Source organism: Jaculus jaculus, chromosome 12 (genome assembly GCF_020740685.1).
Source record: "Jaculus jaculus isolate mJacJac1 chromosome 12, mJacJac1.mat.Y.cur, whole genome shotgun sequence".
In the NCBI taxonomy this organism is placed as follows: domain Eukaryota; kingdom Metazoa; phylum Chordata; class Mammalia; order Rodentia; family Dipodidae; genus Jaculus; species Jaculus jaculus.
In genome coordinates, this window is record NC_059113.1 from 34,268,850 (window position 1) to 34,288,863 (window position 20,014).

At 41.0% G+C, this 20,014-nt stretch overlaps 1 protein-coding gene and 1 non-coding gene across 5 annotated transcripts; one reads left to right on the plus strand and one right to left on the minus strand.

Moving 5' to 3' along the window:
- Window positions 1–5,863: 5,863 nt before the first annotated feature.
- On the minus strand, window positions 5,864–19,091 carry Znf286a (zinc finger protein 286A). Of its 4 annotated transcripts, none has more exons than XM_004663105.2 (6): window positions 19,016–19,091; window positions 18,518–18,724; window positions 17,118–17,206; window positions 13,152–13,266; window positions 10,822–10,914; window positions 5,864–7,133 (listed from the first exon to the last, which is right to left on the minus strand). In XM_004663105.2, exons 2-6 carry the CDS (start codon window positions 18,570–18,572, stop codon window positions 5,902–5,904), a joined length of 1,584 nt encoding a protein of 527 aa, XP_004663162.2. In that variant the 5' UTR covers window positions 18,573–18,724; window positions 19,016–19,091; the 3' UTR covers window positions 5,864–5,901. The 4 variants fall into 4 exon arrangements, with proteins under 4 accessions (XP_004663162.2, XP_044986629.1, XP_044986628.1 ...); XM_045130694.1 differs by having other exon boundaries at window positions 18,632–18,866; window positions 19,016–19,070; XM_045130693.1 differs by having other exon boundaries at window positions 18,518–18,866; window positions 19,016–19,070.
- LOC123453864 lies at window positions 14,144–14,255 on the plus strand. The gene has a single exon (XR_006633041.1). It is a non-coding gene; the product is annotated as a U6 spliceosomal RNA (small nuclear RNA).
- Window positions 19,092–20,014: the final 923 nt, after the last annotated feature.

Below are 20,014 nucleotides of genomic sequence, written 5' to 3' on the forward strand. Positions count from 1 at the left end.
TTTTCCACAGGAACAGGATTCCCCTCATTGGGTTCCAGCCCGGCTGGTGAGGACAGTCAAGCGATCTCCGGAGGAGGGTCCAGAAGACAGTAAGGTCCATCAGGGCGGAGATGATAAAGGTCTTGTGGACAATCTTCCTCCTGTGCCTGGAATCCATTAAAGGAGAGCCACGTTGGGGTATTCTGTCAACCTTTCCCAAACCTATGCCGGTGTTCCATTCTGCCACAGTCTTCCCTCGCTTCTTTACAACTCCATTTTCAAAGTGGATTTTATGTGGAACAAATGGCAGCTGCACAGACTTTACACCCTTTGTACTGTTACAAGGAGGACTTGTAGCTTGCAATAATGTGCCCGGGACCCTCCATACGGAGAATCAAGTAGAAGAGGATGTTAATGACATTGGACGTGGCTGTGGGAGGAATACTTCTTTTGCCCCTGCGCCGGCATGTGTTCATCCACCGTTTCTGTTCGTTCTTAGTAACTTCTTTTTCAGTAATTGTACCAATGATTCCTGTTACTTGTCTCAATGCTGGAATGCCAAGGTATTCAAGAATGCTATGGTCCTTAGGGTGCCCCGGTGGGTCCCCGTGCCTGTAGAGGCCCCCAGCACGCTATCGCTATTCAGACAAAAAAGAGATTTTGGTATCACGGCAGTGGTGATAGTGGCTGTGGCCGCAATAGCAGCTGCTGCCACAGCAGCCGGTGTGGCCATGGCCACTTCGGTACAGACTGCTGAAACTTTGAATAGTTTGGCCTCCTCCACTACCGTGGCCCTGGAGACTCAGACAGCCCTAAATTCCCATCTAAAGAGTGTTCTCTTATTTTAAGAAATGGATAGGAGTGGGAATGTTCCTGGTGTGCTGCCTGGGAGGATGCGTACTTTGCCTAGAGTCTCAAAATAGTTTGGTTTGCCACTTGCGAGCCCAGACCAGGAGGGACAAGATGGTCATTTCTCAAGCGCTCGTTGCCTTGGAAAGTGGTTCCTCCCCCCAAATTTGGCTGTCAGCTTTAAAAGGCAAATAGCTCCCCTGGCCCTTGCACCCTCAGGGTCTCAGAGTACCCATTGCACGAGGATGGGCAGGGATCTGGTAGCTTTCGTTTGACCGCCACCTTTGCACTCTCAGGGGATCTGTCCCATTGCACTGAGGAAGGGGAGGTTGAACTTCTTCCCTTGAGCGGTCAACACATCATGAGGTGCAGACCTGATCAGGAAGGTGGCTATTTTTTCCTGAGCTATGTCATAAGTTAATAAAAAAGGGGGAACTGTAGGGAGCCAATGCAAATGCCATTACAAGATGGCACTGGCTTCCTGCCAGTCTTGAGGTAATCAATTCCTTATTTAGGCAGCGCCTTGGCACCAACCTCACTTGAGGTTGCGCATGCGCTTGACGCACCTTGTCCCGAGCCTATCCCGTGGCTCTGGTGGGCGGGTGAGCCTGTGGCAGCCAACCAACAGGCGCCCCATAGTATTCTGCCCTATAAAAGCAGCTACACTCCTGCGCCCCTTGCCCCTCGCCATCAGCTTTCCTGTTAACCAAGAGGCTCTCCAATAAAGTGTGATCAAGAAGGATCTTCGTTTGCTGGTCATTCTTCTCCTGCTGGTCAGGGGGTTCGCCGCAGTTAAGGTGCTTGCCTGTGAAGTCTAATGACCCACGTTTGGCTCCCCAGATCCCACATAAGCCAGATGCATAAGGTGATGCATGTGCAACGTCATGCATACGCACAAGGTGGCACAAGTGTCTAGAGCTTGATTTTAGTGGCTAGAGGCCTTGTTGTACCAATTTTCTCTCTATCTCTTGCTCTCTCATAAAAATATGTTCAGATTACAATTTTAAAAGCAATGTACAAAGGCTTCCGACATATCCAAATTATTTTTATTGACAGCTGACCTTAGACAGTCAATTTAGTTCGCAGGTTCCAAACAGCATTAAAATGACAAATCATTGAAAAACCCCAAGATTTGTGTTGGAATACAAATAGGCAGTTAGGTTGAATTCAGGCATATAATGGATGAGCACTGCAATACAAAGGGCCAGAGTTCCTCATGAAACTATCTCAGAGCAAACCTTTTGAGACTCTAGAACAGTAGACTGTCCCCACTTAAATGACATTCAGGGGGAAAACAGTCAAATTTCCAAGAAAACGGAAAGGAACAGCATGGATGGAAGCACAAGCAGAGAGAAGTTGAAGCATGTTTCTAAGATAGGCCAGAGAATATCTCTAATCAGTAAACCAAAGATGGGGGATAAACACTCACTCCTAAATAATTTCTGCTGACTGATGCTTAACCACTGATGCCTTTATGTGTGTGTGTGTGTATATGTGTGTGTGTGTGATGCATATATTTAAAAGACATAATAACTTCTCCCTATTTAAGAAGATAGAGAGTAAAAGCAAATAAGAGCTCACATGAGCATGTGGGAAGGCATGGGTGGATGGATCAGGCTGTGTGTACAAAATCCTTTATAAACATTTATTTACTAACACAGTGTAAGCAGCTTTTCAAGGTGAAGTAAGTGCTAAGTGCACATGGAAGAAATCAAACTCAATTTGAAAAGCCCATGGTTTTACTTCATTAGTCAAATTCTTGCTTCTAAATGAATTTTGTTTCATCCAGGCTTTGGGCATACTCAAAAAGTTAATAACTGCAGAATTTTCTTGGTGATGTAGAGTGACATCTAAGGTTACAAATACTTTGATACATCATTGGTTTTCAATTTTTTTTTTTTGACCCCATTTCTCTCAATATTCTGTAACCTTAAAAATAGAGGATTATTAGCCGGGCATGGTGGTGCACGCCTTTAATCCCAGCACTCGGGAGGCAGAGGTAGGAGGATCACCGTGAATTTGAGGCCACCCTGAGACTACATAGTTAGTTCCAGGTCAGCCTGGATTAGAGTGAGACCCTACCTCGAAAAAGAAAAAAAAAAAAAAAAAAAGAGGATTATTGAGCTCCCGAACAGTCCCACTTGGTGTGTTCATCTACCCTGCTCTGCTTACAAGTTTGGCCTCAGAAGCAACAAGAACAGTTTTGGTACCTGGTGAAGAGGAAGTTTACCATCCTATTTAATTTCTTACTAGTTTTTAAAAAGATTTTATTATTATTTATTTGCAAGCAGAGAGAGACAGAGAAAGAAAGAATGGGTGCAAGAGGGCCTCTAGCTGCTGCAAATGAACTCCAGATGCATGTGCCACTTTGTGCATCTGGCTTTATGTGGCTATTGGGGAACCAAGCTTGGGTTATTAGATTTTGCAGGCAACAACTTGAGCTGCTGAGCTGTCCCTCCAGCCCGCTTACTGGTTTTATCTCGTTACCTCACCCTTTAACATGGGTGTTCTAGCTCAAGGGCCAGCAAACATATTCACTGAAGAGCCATAGAGTAAATATTTAAGAGTTTAGGGGGTGATCCTCTCTTGGCCAAATGTATCCTTCCAAAGTTCCAATGCTGAAACTTCATCACCATGTGATGATAATAAGTGTGACTTGGGGAGTGATTAGATCATGAGTAGAGTCTCCATGTAAGGGATAAGTATGTTTAGAAGTGGCTGAAGAGACTAGAGTTTTCCCCCTCTCCCATGATGACAGAGCTACCTTCTATAAACAAGGAAACAGCCAGTCACCAGACCGTGAATTTGCTGGTCCCTTGATTTCTAAGACAAAGTTGACTTTCCTGGATTTGAATTTTTCCCTCCTATTGAGCATTTGGACCCTAGATATAAATTTCTCTTGTTTATAAGCCACTCATCAAACTCGTGAAATCTGTTTGTAGCAGCCACAATCTCTGCAGTAGCTATTCATTCTGATGTTGCACACAGAAGCAGGTGGGTAATACGCAAATGCATGAGTGTAGGTAAGTTTCAATACTACTTATAGAAAACGTTGCTGCCCTGACTTGATCCAAATCCAGAGCCTAGTTTGTTGAATCCTGCTCTCTTCCATTAATTCTTAGGCAGTGAAGGAGTTGAGCTCTGTCTCTTGAGTCAGAGTCTTGACCTCTGACCGCTAAGCTTTTCTACCCAAATTCATCTCCTTTGCTGAATTTCTCTATTCACTCTAAAATCTCTTTGAGAAGGATCCTGTCTCTCTAGTTTCCCATCATTGCTGGATTAAAAATCCATTCACTCTTTAAGAGTGTGTGCTCCAGTGCCATCATGTCTTTAAATGCTATACCTCTGATTTTCTTCAGTCACAATGTTCAAAGGTCTACTACTTAGAGGGAATTGTAAGAAACAACAGGGATAGAAAGGGCAAGAATATGAACTGGCTTGACAGAATTTAAGTGAGTAGAAATAAGAAATACATGATTATCCTTTCTTATCACTTTCTATAGTTTCATATTACTTGTAATTTGGCATAGAATAACAATGAAAAAATTGACACTTGCAGCAACATACTAAATACTTATTTGAACTTTTGTTTTTTGTGCTAACAGATCACTGTGGTTTCACACCTGGTCCACTTTCTTAAGAAGTCTGGGATAAAGAACTGACCTATGGAGAGTAAAAACAACAAAACAATGTGAGCAGATATGAAGACCAGAGAAACTTGAGAAGAAAAGTTGCTTGTCCTCAGCTAAGGCACCAGAAGACCGTCCTGTGAGCTTTATCCATACATGACAGGGCAGAATACCAGGATTCTTCACAGTTGTTCCAGTTTTCTCCTTTACTGGGACTCTAAATAAAGTAATGCATTGAACCTGCCAATTTTTCATATCTGTACTATTCCTAGGGATTTTTCTAAAAGTGACAAAGCATAGCTTATAGAAATCTAATTAATGTAGAGAAATGAACTTTCCCTGTTAGCCAATGATTCAGTCAATGCTAAGAATAGGAAAAGACTTGATTAAAAATTGCAGTTGAGGGCTGGAGAGATGGCTTAGCGGTTAAGCGCTTGCCTGTGAAGCCTAAGGACCCCGGTTCGAGGCTCGGTTACCCAGGTCCCACGTTAGCCAGATGCACAAGGGGGCGCACGCGTCTGGAGTTCGTTTGCAGAGGCTGGAAGCCCTGGCGCGCCCATTCTCTCTCTCTCCCTCTATCTGTCTTTCTCTCTGTGTCTGTCACTCTCAAATAAATAAATAAAAAATTAAAAAAAAAATTGCAGTTGAGACTGACCAATTATGCAAATCCCAGAGAACTGGAAAATGAAATATCCACAACAGAGGGTAACAATTATTTAAATCTAAGGCCAATATAATCCATATAAACCTAACTTAGAACATGTTATAAATACATTTTCATTATGTTCATCTAGTCAGACATCATCCTTTGTAGATGAATTCTAAGCAACTTTCAACTCCAGCCTTTAGTTTCTATGGATAATATGAAAGAAATTACTCTTTCAAGAAATGAAACCATATGTAATGGATAATTAAATAAAATTTCCTTACAAAATGAAAAGCTGCAATAGGCTGTGATATGACCAGGAGTAAAAGCATTTGGATTTCAATGTTTATAATTCTAGTATTTACAAAACATTTTTAAATTTCTGACAATGGGTATTTGGAGTGTTAGAGATAAGTATTTTGAGATTTGCAGGTAGGAACTTTCATAATTATCAAGTCAAAAGACATAAGCAAGCCGGGCGTGTCATCCCAGCACTCAGGAGGCAGAGGTAGGAAGATCGCCATGAGTTCGAGGCCACCCTGAGATGACATAGTGAATTCCAGGTCAGCCTGGGCCAGAGTGAGACCCTACCTTGAAAAACCAAAAAAAAAAAAAAAAAAAAAAGAAAGAAATATGTAAGCAATATTCTATCTTGCTTCAAAACTATGTTTTAGGCAAGTGAAATGAGATTTATATACAACTGGTCCCCAAGGGCACAATATGTACTTTCTATTTAAACATAGAAGTATTAAATACAGTGATAAATCCAACTTGCTTTTATTCACATTCACTAATTTTTCAGGGCAGTTCTTCACTGTGAATTCTTTGATGTCTGATGAGGGATGAACTGCACTTAAAGCATTTCCCACACTGACTACATCTAAAGGGTTTCTCTCCAGTATGAGTTCTCTGGTGTTGAATAAGAGCTGATGAATGAATGAAGGCTTTTCCACATTCACCACATTTGTAGGGTTTCTTTCCAATATGAATTCTTTGATGTTTAGCAAAATTTGAACTCCGGCTAAAAGTTTTTCCACATTCATTACATTTATAGGGCTTTTCTCCAGTATGAATCCTCTGATGCTGAACCAGGTGTGTGCTCTGGCTGAAAGATTTTCCACATTCACTACATTCATATGGTTTTTCTCCAGTGTGAACTCTTTGATGCTTAGTAAGAGATGAGCAATGGCTGAAGGCTTTCTCACATTCTTGACATTTATAGGGTTTCTCTCCAGTATGAGTTCTTTGATGTTTAATGAGTGCTGATGAATGAATAAAAGCTTTATCACATTCATTACATTCATAAGGCTTCACTCCAGTATGGATTAACTGATGTTGTGCAAGATGTGTACTTCGGTTAAAACCTTTCCCACACTCGTTGCACTCATAAGGTCTCTCTCCAATGTGAATTCTTTGATGTGTCGCAAGAGCTGAACTTTCTGTGAAGGCTTTCTTGCAATCCTTACACTCAAAGAGAATTCTTGTATGAGTTCTTTGATGTTTAGTTAAATTAGCTCTGTGGCTAAAAGATTTCCCACATTCCTTGCAGGTATAGGGTTTCTCTCCAGTATGGACTCTCTGATGTCGAATCAGCACTGAATGATAAGTGAAGAGTTCACCACAATCATCACATTTATGAGGTTTTTTCTCTTTATAGGTTCTCTGTTTTTTCATTAAGTTTGACTTCTGCTTCAGTCTTTTTCCCAGTGGATGAAAAGTACAGGATCCTTTGGGAACTCTGTCTTGAGTCATAAGGAGAGATTTCTGGCCAAAGTTTTTCCAGTATATGTCATACTCACAATCCCTTTCCACAGGGAGTGAATTTATGTGGGTGAACATCTCTCTCAAGTGTCTCTCCTGATTTCCTTGCTGATTCTCTAACCAATTTTCACATTCAAGAGCTGTTTCCAAGTTGGAGTCATAGACATTATTTCTTGTCAGTTTGTCTATTATTGTGACTTGGTGTGATTCTTCATTGGAAAATTCTTGTACTGAAGTTGAATCTTTACTTTCAGGTCTAGTCTCCATGTCTGAAAGACATTGCAAATGCAAATTTTCTTCATTTTCAGTGTTCAAGAAAAAGGTAGTTCTGTAAGTGGTAAGAGTTATTGAAGATGAAAAGCATGCTTTTATGGAGTTAGTGGATTTGACTCTTATTAGATGATTTGCCAATGAGAAGCAAGTAAAGAGAAATAAAATGCTCACTATATGCAAACAAAATGAGTATAATCTCTTTAAGACAATCAGAAGAGGGGAAAAATGACCAGAAATATAAGTGAAGAAGGAATACAGATGAAAAAAAGTCAGTGGATCAGTAGGCAATAATATACTAGACCTGGATAGAAGACAATCACACACACAGATGAAACATATTTAGAGTACCTACTGGTATAAAAAATATCCAGGTAGTTATCATCTTAGTGATTATATATATTTGTACATATTTGTATAATTAATATATATGTAATATATATGTGGTATGTATCATTAAGAATAGTAATTCAAATAATATGGTATTGGAACAAAGACACAAAAGTAGGCCTAGAAAGAAACTTAAGGATATAGGATGTGGTTAGCATTACAAACCAATGATACAAGATTGCTTAATAAATTATGCCAGATTACAGGGGGTAAGCATGGGAAAAATCAAAATTAGCTTCCTATTTCAGATCATATACAAAGTTTGGATATTTCAGAATAAAATTCAGATTACTTTTCTGACACTGAAATAACAAAGACAATTCCCCAAAAGTAAACAAACAAAGAAAAAAAACCTGTAAAGGATGAGCACATAGCTCAATAGTAGAGTGCTTGCCTAGCATGGGATCCAACCAATAAATCTAACCTGAAAAGCTACAATCTACCAAAGATGTTACAAAATACACCTAAGATAGCTGTGGTGGCTGACAACTATAATCCTAACACTGGGGAGGCTGAGGTAGAAGGATCATTATATGTTTGATGCCAGGCTGGGTTAGCATAGGCTAGAGTGAGACTTTGCCTTCAATAAATAAATAAATAAATAAATAAATAAATAAATAAATAAATAAATAAATTTAAAAAAATCAATTCAGTTCAAAACTGGCAGAATAAATTTGCCCTCACTAATTTACAATACTGCCTCTATCGCATATTAGACTCTAATTTTACAAGTAACCCCAACAGATCAGGAAAACCTGAATAGGCAAATACTCAACTGACTCATATCTATCATTCATGAAATGAAAAACATACACCACCACCATTTTACCAGCAAATGGATAAAAACTAACAAGTCTGCTAACATTATCTGGTGGCTAGGATTAAGGAAAGGACTTTGATAATTCTAATAAAACTAGCATGCGAGACTCAGTAGATATCATATTCATATATATATATATATATATATATATATATATATATATATATATGCAAGAGCAAGAGAGACAGAGAGAAAAAGAATTGGCATGCCTGGACCTCAGCCACTGCATTCGAATTCCAGACGCTTATGCCACCTAGTGGGCATGTGAAACCTTGTGCTTGCCTCATTTTTGTGCATCTGGCTTACATGGGATCTGGAGAAAGATTGAACATGGGTGTTTAGGCTTTGCAGGCAAGCACCTTAACTGCTAAGCCATCTCTCCAGACCCCTTTTTAGTTTTTTTGAGATATGGTCTCACTCTAGCCCAGTATGACACCTGAAATTCATTATGTATCCTCAGGGTGGTCTTGAGCTCATGGTGATTCTCCTACCCTTTGCTGCCCAAGTGCTAGGAATAAAGGTGTATGTCACCGTGCTTGCTCTCTAATATTTCTTTTTTCTTTCTTTCTTTTTTTTCTAGGTAGGGTTTCACTCTAGTCCAAGCTGACTTGGAATTCACTTTGTAGTCTCAGGGTAGCCTAGAACTCATGGTGATCCTCTACCTCTGCCTCCCAAGTGCTGGGATTAAAGGCACGTGCCACCATATTTCTTTTTCTTTCTTGTGTGTGTACAGTATTTGTGGTGGTGGTGGTAGTGGTGTGTGTGTAGTATGTGTTGGCAGAAGCACATACCCTGTGTATATGCCAGAGGAGAATGTTGAGTCTTCCTCCATCCAAATCTGCATGTCTCATCTGCATGTTTCTTGAGATGGAGTCTCTCACTGAAGCCAGAGATGCTTTCAGTTGGCCAGTCAGACTGGCCAACCAGCGAGCCCCATGGACTCTCTGTTTTCCACAGAACTAGGGTTACATGCATTTGTGGACATGCTTAGCTTTTACATGGGTGTTGGGGAATCAAATTCAGTGCAAATCAGGCCCTTATGCTTGCATGAAAAATATTCTTACTTGTGAACCATTTTCTCAGCTCAAATTCTTTTTGTCTTAAAAAAAAAGTTAAAAGACATCACATATTCATTAAAAATGGCTAAGATGATATCAAGTGCTGATAAACACATGGAACAACCAGAACTCCAAGCTGCTGTTGGGAATGTAACTGGAAAAATGATTCTGGAGACCTCTATGGCAATGTCTACATAAATGAACACGCCCTAACATATGGCTCAATAAGTTTACCTGTATGTGTATATCCAACATAATTGCCTATCATCAATAAACATGTGAAAGAATGCATGTACAGCACTATTCAAATATCTCATAACTAGAAACTATCCAAATGCCTGTCTTCAGGAGACTGGATAAATTGGAATACTTATATAATGAAGGATCATACAACCTAATGAGTGTGAATGAACCATAACAGTATACCACAGCATGGACCTCACCATCCATGTTTGGTGAAGGAAGCCAGGCACAAGATAATACACAATTTAGATCAGGTTCAAAAACAGTTAAAACTAATCTATGGCACTGGAGAGATGGCTCAGCAGTTAAGTCACTTGCCTGACAAGCTGAAGGACCTGGTTTTGATTCCCCAATACCCATGTAAAGCCAGATGTACAAAGTGGTACATGCATCTGAGTTTGTTTACAGCAGCTGGAGGCCCTGGCACTTCCATTCTCTGTCTTTTTTCTATCTTTCTCTGCTTGCAAACAAACAAAAAGGATTTTAAAAAGGGCTGGAGAGATAGCTTAGTGGTTAAGGTGCTTGCCTGTGAATCCTAAGAACTCATGCTCGAATCTCCAGGTCCCACATAGTTAGATGCAGTGATGCAAGTACGCAACGTCACACATGTGCCACAAGGGGCCATCTGGAGTTGGTTTGCAGTGTCTGACGGCCCTGGCACACTCATTCCCTCCCCCTTTCTCTCCCTCTCTCTGCCTCTTTCTCTCTCAAAAAAATAAAAAAATAAAAAATAAAAAAACAAACAAACCCTAATCTATGGTGTTACAAGTCAGGGTAAGATTTCCCTTGGGAGGAGGTGGTTGAGTGAGAACATGAGGGTACTCCTAGGGGTCCTGATAAAGCTGTTTGTTTTCATCTAGATAATAGTTAAAATGAATATATCTGATGTGTAACATTTCACAGAAAAAGCTGTACTGCTTGTATGCATTTTATATTGACAAAAATAGAAAGGAAAAAATAAGAGAGGCAAATGAGGTAAAACAGCATGAGATTAATTTTGGTGATGGCTATATTACTTTATTTTCTTGACTTATTTATTTAAAATGCATTAAATTTAAAATATTAAAAAAATAAACATACATAGGTACTTCTAATATTCTTTCCCAAGCATTGAAAACTGTAACTTATTTACTGTCTTGCTGGACATTCCTGAAGAGTCCCATTTATTTGACTCACCTGAGTAACTATATTTGGGGGCTTTTTTCTCAAGCTTCAATAGTTCTTTTTCATTGTCCAAGTTGCAGTTCTCAGGTTTGGAAATGGGAAGCCCTGTTCATTTAAAAAGGAAGGAAGAATGGATCAGCTATTTATGATGGGCATAAAGATGTGAAGTGGAATACAGTCCCATGCCCTTGATCTACAAATTAGACCACTACTCAAAGACCATATATGGGGTGAGGGAAGATGAGTCTCTAAATACTTGTAGCAAGAGTCTAGATCTAGTGAAGAGCTAATCTGGGTTTCTTAAGACAAGGTATTTGTGGGAGGAATTATATAGAGTGATAATACAAATTAATATTCCAGGGAAGAGAATGAAAACACCAGACCTTACTGGTATCCCCAAATTATGACTGTAGTAATAAGAGTTTTTGTTTTCTAATCCTTTTACCTTTTGTCCCTTTTCAATTACTAGAAGACATTTCCTTTGAGCAATTGATATATGAGATTTGAAAGGGGCTAGACAGTGTCCTCCACACTAAGGTAAACATATGTACACATAAGATAAACATGAGCATGCATGCATGCATACACACACACACACACACACACACACACACACACACACACACACACGAGCTAAGACAGGCCACTGAGTACTTTACTTCTCTGGCTCTAAAGTCTTTCTCTTATGAATTTAAGACTGGTTAAATTCCCAAGATAGAATTACTTCCTTTTTCTGCTCAGCTTTCTATATGGAAGAGAAAGTAATCCTAGAACTGCCAATGGCCAGCTCTACCTCTAATGGAGACCCTAAGGAAAAAGCTAATGCAGGGCCAAGCCACACCAATTACTAAGTAAATAAGTAAATAAGCTTTCTAATGAACATTTGATTACGAATATTCTTCCCACCCTTTAAGCTAGTGTGAATTATACTGCTACTTGAATAAACATCCACTATATATATATATATATATATATATATATATATATATGAATGAATATACACACATACATATACATATAATTTATTTATTTACTTCTTTGAGAGAGAAAGAGATATATAGAGAAATAATGGGCATGCTAGGACCTCCAGCCACTGCAAATAAACTCCAGATGCATGTACCACCTTACGCAGCTGGCTTATGTGGGTACTGTGGAATTGAACTTGGGTCCTTAGGCTTAGCAGCAAGCACTTTAACCACTGAACCATCTCTCCAGCCCCTGAATGTTTTTAATAATTATTTTTATTTATTTATTTGAAAGAGAAAGAAGAAAGGGACAGAGATGGTGGGGGGGAGAGTATGCACACACCACGGCCTCTAGCCCCTGCAAACAACTCCAGCCACATGTGCGACCTTGTGCATCTGGTTTACGTGGGTCCTGCTTCCCCAGAAACCTGGGGAAGTCCTTTGGCTACTTAACTGCTATGCCATCTCTCCAGCCTGAATTTTTTTTTTTTTTTTTTTTTCCGAGGTAGGGTCTCACTCTAGCTCAGGCTGACTTGGAATTTACTAGGTAGTCAAATTCACCACGATTCTCCTACCTCTGCCTTCTGAGTGCTGGGATTCAAGTCGTGCGCCATCACACCTGGCCAGACTGAATATTTTTTAAAGGTATTTTTATTATATTGATTTGAGAGAGAGAGAGACAGACAAAAGAAGGAGAAGAAGCAGGAAGGGAGAGAGAATGGATATGTCAGAGCCTCTCACTAGAAACAAACTCCAGATGCATGTAGTACTTTGTGCATCTGGATATAGTGGGTACTGGGAAATTGAACCTAGGCCAGCATGCTTTGCAAGCACGTACTTTTAACCACTGAGCCATCACGCCAACCTGCCACTCAAATCTTGACAGACAATAAGCACAGACATTTTACCAAGAACCTGGAGCAGAAGCATATTTCTCCAGTGGGGGCCATTGCTCAGTGGTAGAGTATGTGACCTCACTGGTAGCCTTATTGTTTACAAGGAGTATCATAAGGGTATATCTCTATGAGACAAAAAATATATGTGTAAAGCCCAGCATTAAGCAAAACAAAACAAAACTGGTTTTTTTCTACTCCTCCAAAGAAATACTTTATGATTTCTGAATGCAAAAGTAAAAGCTTGACTGGGTGTGTTGCTGCATGACTTTAATCCCAGCTCCTGGGAGGCAGAGGTAGGAAGACTGCTGTGAGTTCAAGGCCAGCCTAAAACTACAGTGAATTCCAGGTCAGCCTGAACTAGTGTGAGACCCAAGAGTGGGGGGGGGGGGGGCGGCAGTGACAGTTTAAGGTATTTAATTTTCAATGAAGTAATGACAGCCCATGTGCAGATTTCTCAGTCACAGCAAGAATCGATTCTTACAAAGCGAGACTAGGTTCCTATAGTTCTTCAGCATCATATCCCTCTGTGCAGGATCCAACTTCCCCCATTCCTCTGGAGTAAAGTCAATTGCCACATCCTTGAATGTCACTGATTCCTACAACACAAACACACTTTTGTTTACCATCTTTCATTTCATACCGTTTCTTTTGTCCCCTGTTCCTATTGATACTGGAAAAAAGGCCCGAGATACATGTGATGAGGGTAGTAGCAGGTATTCTAATAGTGTTCAGATTCCAAAAAGTCTATGTTGTCACTGAGTATCAGACATCCTGTGAAGATTCAACATGAAGTAAGATCAGGGTTGTTCACTGAGAGACCACAATTTTCCATGGGAAAAGTATTGAAAGTTGGACAAATGAATTTTATTTGACAGAGAGAAAGAGGGAGAAAGGGGGGGGGGGGAGAGAAAGAGAGAGAAAGTGAGCATGGGTGCGCCAGAGCTCCAGCCACTGCAAATGAACTCCAGACACGTGCGCCCCCTTGTGCATCTGGCTAACATGGGTCCTGGGGAATTGAACCTGGGTCCTTTGGCTTTGCAGACAAATGCCTTAAATGCTAAGTCATCTCTCCAGTCCTGTTTTTTTTTTTGAGACAGTCTGGTCTCACTGTACCTGGAGCTCACTGATTCAATTAAGCTAGACTAGCTAGCTAGCCCTGTTTTCACCTTCTTAGTGCTTGGATTCCAGGTGCACACTACCATGCTCAGTTTTTACATGGATGCTCAAGATCCAAACTCATGCTGTGTGGTAGGCACATTACCAACTAAGCCATCTTCCCCACCCCACAAAGTCAATTTTAACAACTTCCCAAACAAAAATAGAATAAAGCAACGACTGATGATAATTGAAAAAACACACTGGAATATAAAAATATCAATAAAATGAAATGCACATCCCACTGTTAAGTGGTTAAAACTGTGTTTTGGAAACTTCATAGATTTGCTTTCATTTTATTAAAAAATTATACAGAGAGTGCTCACTTCAGCAGCATATATACTAAAATTTGGAATGCTACGGAGAAGATTAGCATGACCCCTGCACAAGGATGACATACATGCTAACTCATCAAGTGTTCCATAATTTTTTAAAATTATGTAGATAAATGAGCAGAGCATATAAATCAAATTAAAGAATGTAAATAAGCCAGGTGTGATGGTGTACTCCTTTAATCCCAGCACTCGGGAGGCAGAGGTAGGAGGATGGCTGTGAGTTTGAGGCCACCCTAAGACTACATAGTGAGTTGTAGATCAGCCTGGACCAGAATAAGACCCTACCTCTAAAAACTAACCACAACAACAAACTCAGGAAAAGAATTACAAAATGAAATCAGGAATTTTGTAAATGGGAAAATATGACAGATGGGAAATCTGACTAAAGTCACAGGCTACTGTATTATACCAATGTTAATGTCCTGATTTTGGAAAAAGAGAACAAAACAAAGTAACATGTTAAATTTTATATATAGTTGGATGAAGAGTTTACAACAGATCTCTCCACTATCTGTAACATTTCATATGCCTAATATTTTTTTTCACAGTAAAATTTACAAAGTAGAAATAATCTGGAGTTTAGAAATTTAGTGAGTTATCTTTCAAAAACAAAGGAACATACAGCTATAAGTAGAAAAGACATCATGAGGGAAAACGACTTTGATTCTAGAATGGGTATGTACAAAAAGCTAAAATAGCACTCAGTGGGAATTAGTGGCTAATTAATCAAAGGAGAAAACAACCTAGAACAACCGAAATGCATACTTGCACAGAAGGTAGAAAACATACAAAGGGAGAAACAACATAAGCACAGGAAACAGAATTATAGATACATGGCATGAAACAGTTAAAGCATATATATGAAGTGGGAATGAGCACATTCCCTGCTAAAAATGTTTTCCAAGAGCCACATCCAATTTACAGAATAAGCTACCCAAAATATGCCAAGGCTGGAGATGGGAGGGCAATGGAAGGGAATATAAATACCACATGTCTGGAAGCAGTCCTGCAAGCTCACCCAAAGCATGGAAAAACATGCATTGCTGAATTTGAGGAATTTACCTGTATATTTCTATACCACATACTATTTATTAAACTAGTAAGGACCAAAATGCATATTTAAAAAAATCTAAGCCTGGTATGTGGAGCACGCCTTTAATTCCAGCACTCGGGAGGCAGAGGTAGGAGGATTGCCCTGAGTTCAAGGCCACCCTGAGACTACATAGTGAATACCAGGTCAGCCTGAGTTAGAGTGAGACCCTACCTCAAAAAAAAAAAAAAAAAAATCTAGTAAGTGAAAGATTTTTTTCAAAGCCCAGATAAGTTCTCATATAAACTTCTAATATTAGCAAAGTAAATCTAATGAAATTTAAAAGGGACAGCTTTAAAAAATTTCCACAAAAGATTCAATCCATCTTTAGAACAGTCTTGAGTCTAGTATCAAAGTATTGAAATATATAAAATATTCATCCTTCTTTTGGTACCTGTATCCTGTTTTTCCTCAGGCTGCTGTACCTGGCCACTTAGCTTGTGTGTTATCAGTTCATACTGATTTCCATCTTAGAGTGATGGGTGGACTGTGTCTGCATATACGTGCACAGGTGTATGCCACAAAGAAGTACTGTTAGCTAAGGCCAATAACAGTGTAGGAAATAGGCATGGTATGTTGGTGGAATTCATCTCAGTACTTCTGCTTGAGTGACTAGGAGAGAAGCTATCCCTTTCCTTTGGTCTTCAACATGGAAGATGAAAGCCTGCATTTATGGCCAGCACTAGAAGAAAGCTTACTTGAGAGTTTTAGAAAGGGTTAAGTGAGACCCACAGAATAGGGCTCAACTTTACTGCTTACTCAGTCTGACTTGTATTTTCAATTATATTGCTTAATAAATACCTCTTGTTGTATAAGACAATTTGAGTTTCTTCAGATGCAGTTTAAATCCTCTCGAAGAGCTGGGCATGGTTTTTTGAGGTAGGGTCTCTCTCTAGCTCAGGATGACGTGGAATTCACTATAGTCTCAGGATGGCCTTAAACTCACAGCAATCTTCCTACCTCTGCCTCCCAATTTCTGGGATTAAAGGTGTGTGCTACCACACCCGGTGCCTAGCTGTAAATATTTAAGCCTTCCCAGGCTTTCCTTTTCCAGCATTTGTTTCATCTGAGTATGTATTTTCTTCTAAGCACTTCAGCACTTAAGGTGCTTTCTTAAATTTCTACTTAGACTGGTGGCATGCAGCCATTTCTTCCTTCTCTGCGCCCTTCATAGAGCTCCCAAAGGCTTCGTCTTGGCCCAGGGCATCTGGAGGTTCACAACCTCTGTGGTCCGCTCTGGCCACTAGAGGTGAGGCTGGGGAAGACCTTGCAGTTTTAGTGGAAAACAAGCAGCGGTTACTGGCCATGATGGCTGTCTGGATTTAAAGCACCTCTCTCTCTCTCTCTCTTTTTTTTTTTTAATATAGAAAGACACCAATTGTTTAAGAAATAAGGATGTTCTAATTCACCCATCTAACAAATATGAAGACCGTTTAAGAGGTACAATCTCAGAAATGGATTAGACTCTTAAATTCCTACAAAATATGCTTGCAAACTAATGACATAAAAAATTCTACTTATAGTCACAACTGTGTTGTTTTCCCTAAACATGTAGGTTTTATGTACACACCTTATTATCTTTGAAAATGTTCCCCACATCAGGAAGCACAGAAATTAGCAGAGTGGGAAAAAGAAGAGAAATGCTGCTTACCTGCCTGTAGAGAGACAATAAATACTAGATGGAGAAGAGAAGTACTATGAATCAGCAGAAAATACTTCCTACTGAATCCATTAGTCTCTTAGAATTATTACTCAGGTCTCTAGATGGGCTCTGTGGACACAGAAATCCCACATAAAAAGAAGGGAGCGTGACTGTGCTCGGAGAAGTAAGGTGGAACTTGATTTTAAGCACTGTGGAGACACTCACCTGGAATGGGGCTGAGAAGGGCAGGGCAGTCGTTTCTCCCTCTTCTTTGTTCTTCTCTTGGGAAAGGAGAGAATCCTGGGAAGACAGAGCTAGGGGCAAGAAAGCAGTCATGATGCAGCCTAGACCTATTTTGCTACACAGACTGTAAGTTTAAAATTTCCTTTAGCCGACTGGAGAGATGGCTTAGCGGTTAAGCGCTTGCCTGTGAAGCCTAAGGATCCCGGTTCTCAGCTTGGTTCTCCAGGACCCACTTTAGCTAGATGCACAAGGGGCGCACGCATCTGGAATTCATCTGCAGTGGCTGGAAGCCCTGGTGCGCCCATTCTGCCTCTTTCTCTGTGTGTCGCTCTCAAATAAATAAAAATAAACCAACAAAAATTTAAAAATTCCCTTACCACATTATATGTGCTCCATGTTAACACAGACTGAAGGGAACCCCCAAACAACCTACCACCTCCAGGCATAGTAGAATATACCCAGCAATGTTGCTTCTCTGAGTTTATATTCAGCTGCTATAATAATAACACACCCTAGAAAATGGCAATCTCTAGTCTAAAGAAATTAGAGTAACTCAGTTAATCTACAAAAAGTATGTTAGAAGCATATTTAATGACTTTTTTTTTTTTTAACTCTGCTGACAGTTTAGTTGAGATGCAGCTTGCTGGACCTCTCTTCCAAGGAACTCTTCTTGGTTTAGTTTGGAGTGCAATCTAGAAAACTAACGAGAATCCTTGGAGGGAATTCTGATGGAGAACACGGATCAAAATCCAAGAAACACTGGTGCAGCAGTACTGACATTCTATACCTGTTTAAAACAACACTGTTTGGAATTCATAGGGTAATTGTAAAGATGGTCAACAGGTGTGGAAAAAATATTTTTGTCAGCCATAAAGCTGAATTCTTATGACCACTGATGGAGCCTAGAATGGGTTAATCATTCTATTTTATTTTATGAGGGAGAGGGAAAGGGAGAGGGAGAGGGAGAGGGAGAGGGAGAGAATGGGCGTGCCAGGGCCTGTAGCCACTGCAAACAAACTCCATATGCATGTGCCACCTTGTGCATCTGGCTTACGTGGGCACTAGAGAATCAAATCTGGGTCCTTAGGTTTCGCAGGCAAGCGCCTTAGCAGCCATTAAGCCAACTCTTCACCCCTGGGTTAATCATTTGGAAGAAAGAACATGTGAGAATAGTAGCTGTGATTATGCTCCTGTTTAGGGGCCCACTATGCAGCACGCTGGAGTGGAAGGGGGTTGACCCCGAACCTTCATAATCATTCAACAGCTCGTGCACCCACCAGACAACAGTGACAAGCATCCCTGTCTCCCATGAGCCATCCATCCGCAGGTCACAGATCTTCCTGTAAGAAGGAAGAAATCTGCCCAGCCACAAGTAATTCTACCTCTTTTCTGGGGCACTTGGGCCAAATCCGTGTCCATAATGACCGCTTCCTCCATGTCCTGTGGAGTCGGTTCTTCACCCAGTCCCGACAGCTTTGGACTGCAACTTTACCCACCCGAGATCTCGGGGTGCTCTTTCTTTGGGGGCGGGGGCTGCGGAAAGCTCTGCTCAGGTCAGGTCAGATCGGGTTTCTTCCAAACGGTGGCGCCTAGAAACCGGGACAGGCATCCTGAGTCTGGGTCCTCACATGTCTGTCCGTGGGGATCGAGCACGGGAGATGATGCCAGGCTGCTGCCAAGTCGCTCGGAGCCGTCCCAGGACATCCCTTGCCAGCGCCGCGCTCGAACGCGCTACCCGGGGAGATCGAGGGATGGAGGTCAAGGTCTGCGCTCCCGCCCGACTCCATCGGTATGACCTCTCCAACCCCCCCTGCCCTCCCCCGCCTCCAGGACCGTAGCCGCGGCGAGCGGACAGACCCAGCATCCCACCAACAACTCACCTCCCTCCCATCCTGGCCTGACAAAGGCTAAGAACTTCTGAAGCCAAGCTCTGAGGCGCGCATGCGTGAGCAGCCTCCGGGCAAGGCCGACCTGCCTCTTCCCGCGCAGAACTACAATTCCCAGAAGTCCCTGCGCGGTGGCCAGCCTGCGTTCCTCAGCAGGTGGGAGAATGCGTGGCGCGGTGGGCCAAGAGAGCGCCTTCCCTCTCGCGATAGTTGAGCCCAGCATCTCAGATCTGGTGGGACTTGGGAGATGCGTACCCGCGTGTGGGGCGCTACCGTGCTTTTGTAGACTGCAAGGTGCTTAGGACTTCTGGGTTCAAGCCAGGTTACCCCTCTGTAGGTATAAGAGCACGTGGCTTTTATCCATGGTCTTGTCCTCTCTTTCATCTTTTGCCTTCAAAATACGAAAGGTGTGCTTTTAGAAAGAACAGGTTCCTGGTTATGCACTCATTCGTTCATCCCAAGGCTCCTAAATTCGTAGGCTACTTGTAGTCCTAAAAAAAAAAAATCGCATATAAGAGCAGGGTTGAAAAGATAGTGTCGTTTTCAACAAATTTGTGAGCAGTAATTCTTTGTAAGCAGAAATTTTGAAAGTCTACACATATATAGCGCTTTCAAATTCCAAACGGTTCAGTCACTCCAATAAGGGACTGACCCACCCATCTTGAACTCAGCGTATCTAAACTGGCCCTCCTCATTGAACATTACCACCAGCGTACTATTTACTTAAGTCAGAACCAGAATAGTCTCAATTTTTCTCCACCACCTAATCACCCAGTCCTATTTGTTTATCAGTTGGTTGATCAATCGATTCTTTTCTTAGTCCAAGTCACCACTACTTAGCTAGGGTCATAGTAAGAGTCTCCTAACTGGATTCCATAACTCAGGCTTTCTGTCCCATTAATTCATACTTTCTGGCCATGGCCATTTTACAAGAAAGGGTTATTATTTTACTGCTTAAAGCCCTCCAGTAGCTTTCAAAACTTTGCAGAAAGA

Excerpts from the sequence above, each read along its gene's own strand:
- Znf286a (XM_004663105.2), bottom strand. The coding sequence starts at position 18,572 with ATGGAGGAAGCGGTCATTATGGACACGGATTTGGCCCAAGTGCCCCAG. Across the intron at positions 17,207-18,517 it reads CCAAGTGCCCCAGAAAAGAG|CTCTGTCTTCCCAGGATTCT; the intron begins GTAGAATTACTT and ends TCTTGCCCCTAG. Across the intron at positions 13,267-17,117 it reads CCTTCTCAGCCCCATTCCAG|GAATCAGTGACATTCAAGGA; the intron begins GTGAGTGTCTCC and ends TTTGTGTTGTAG.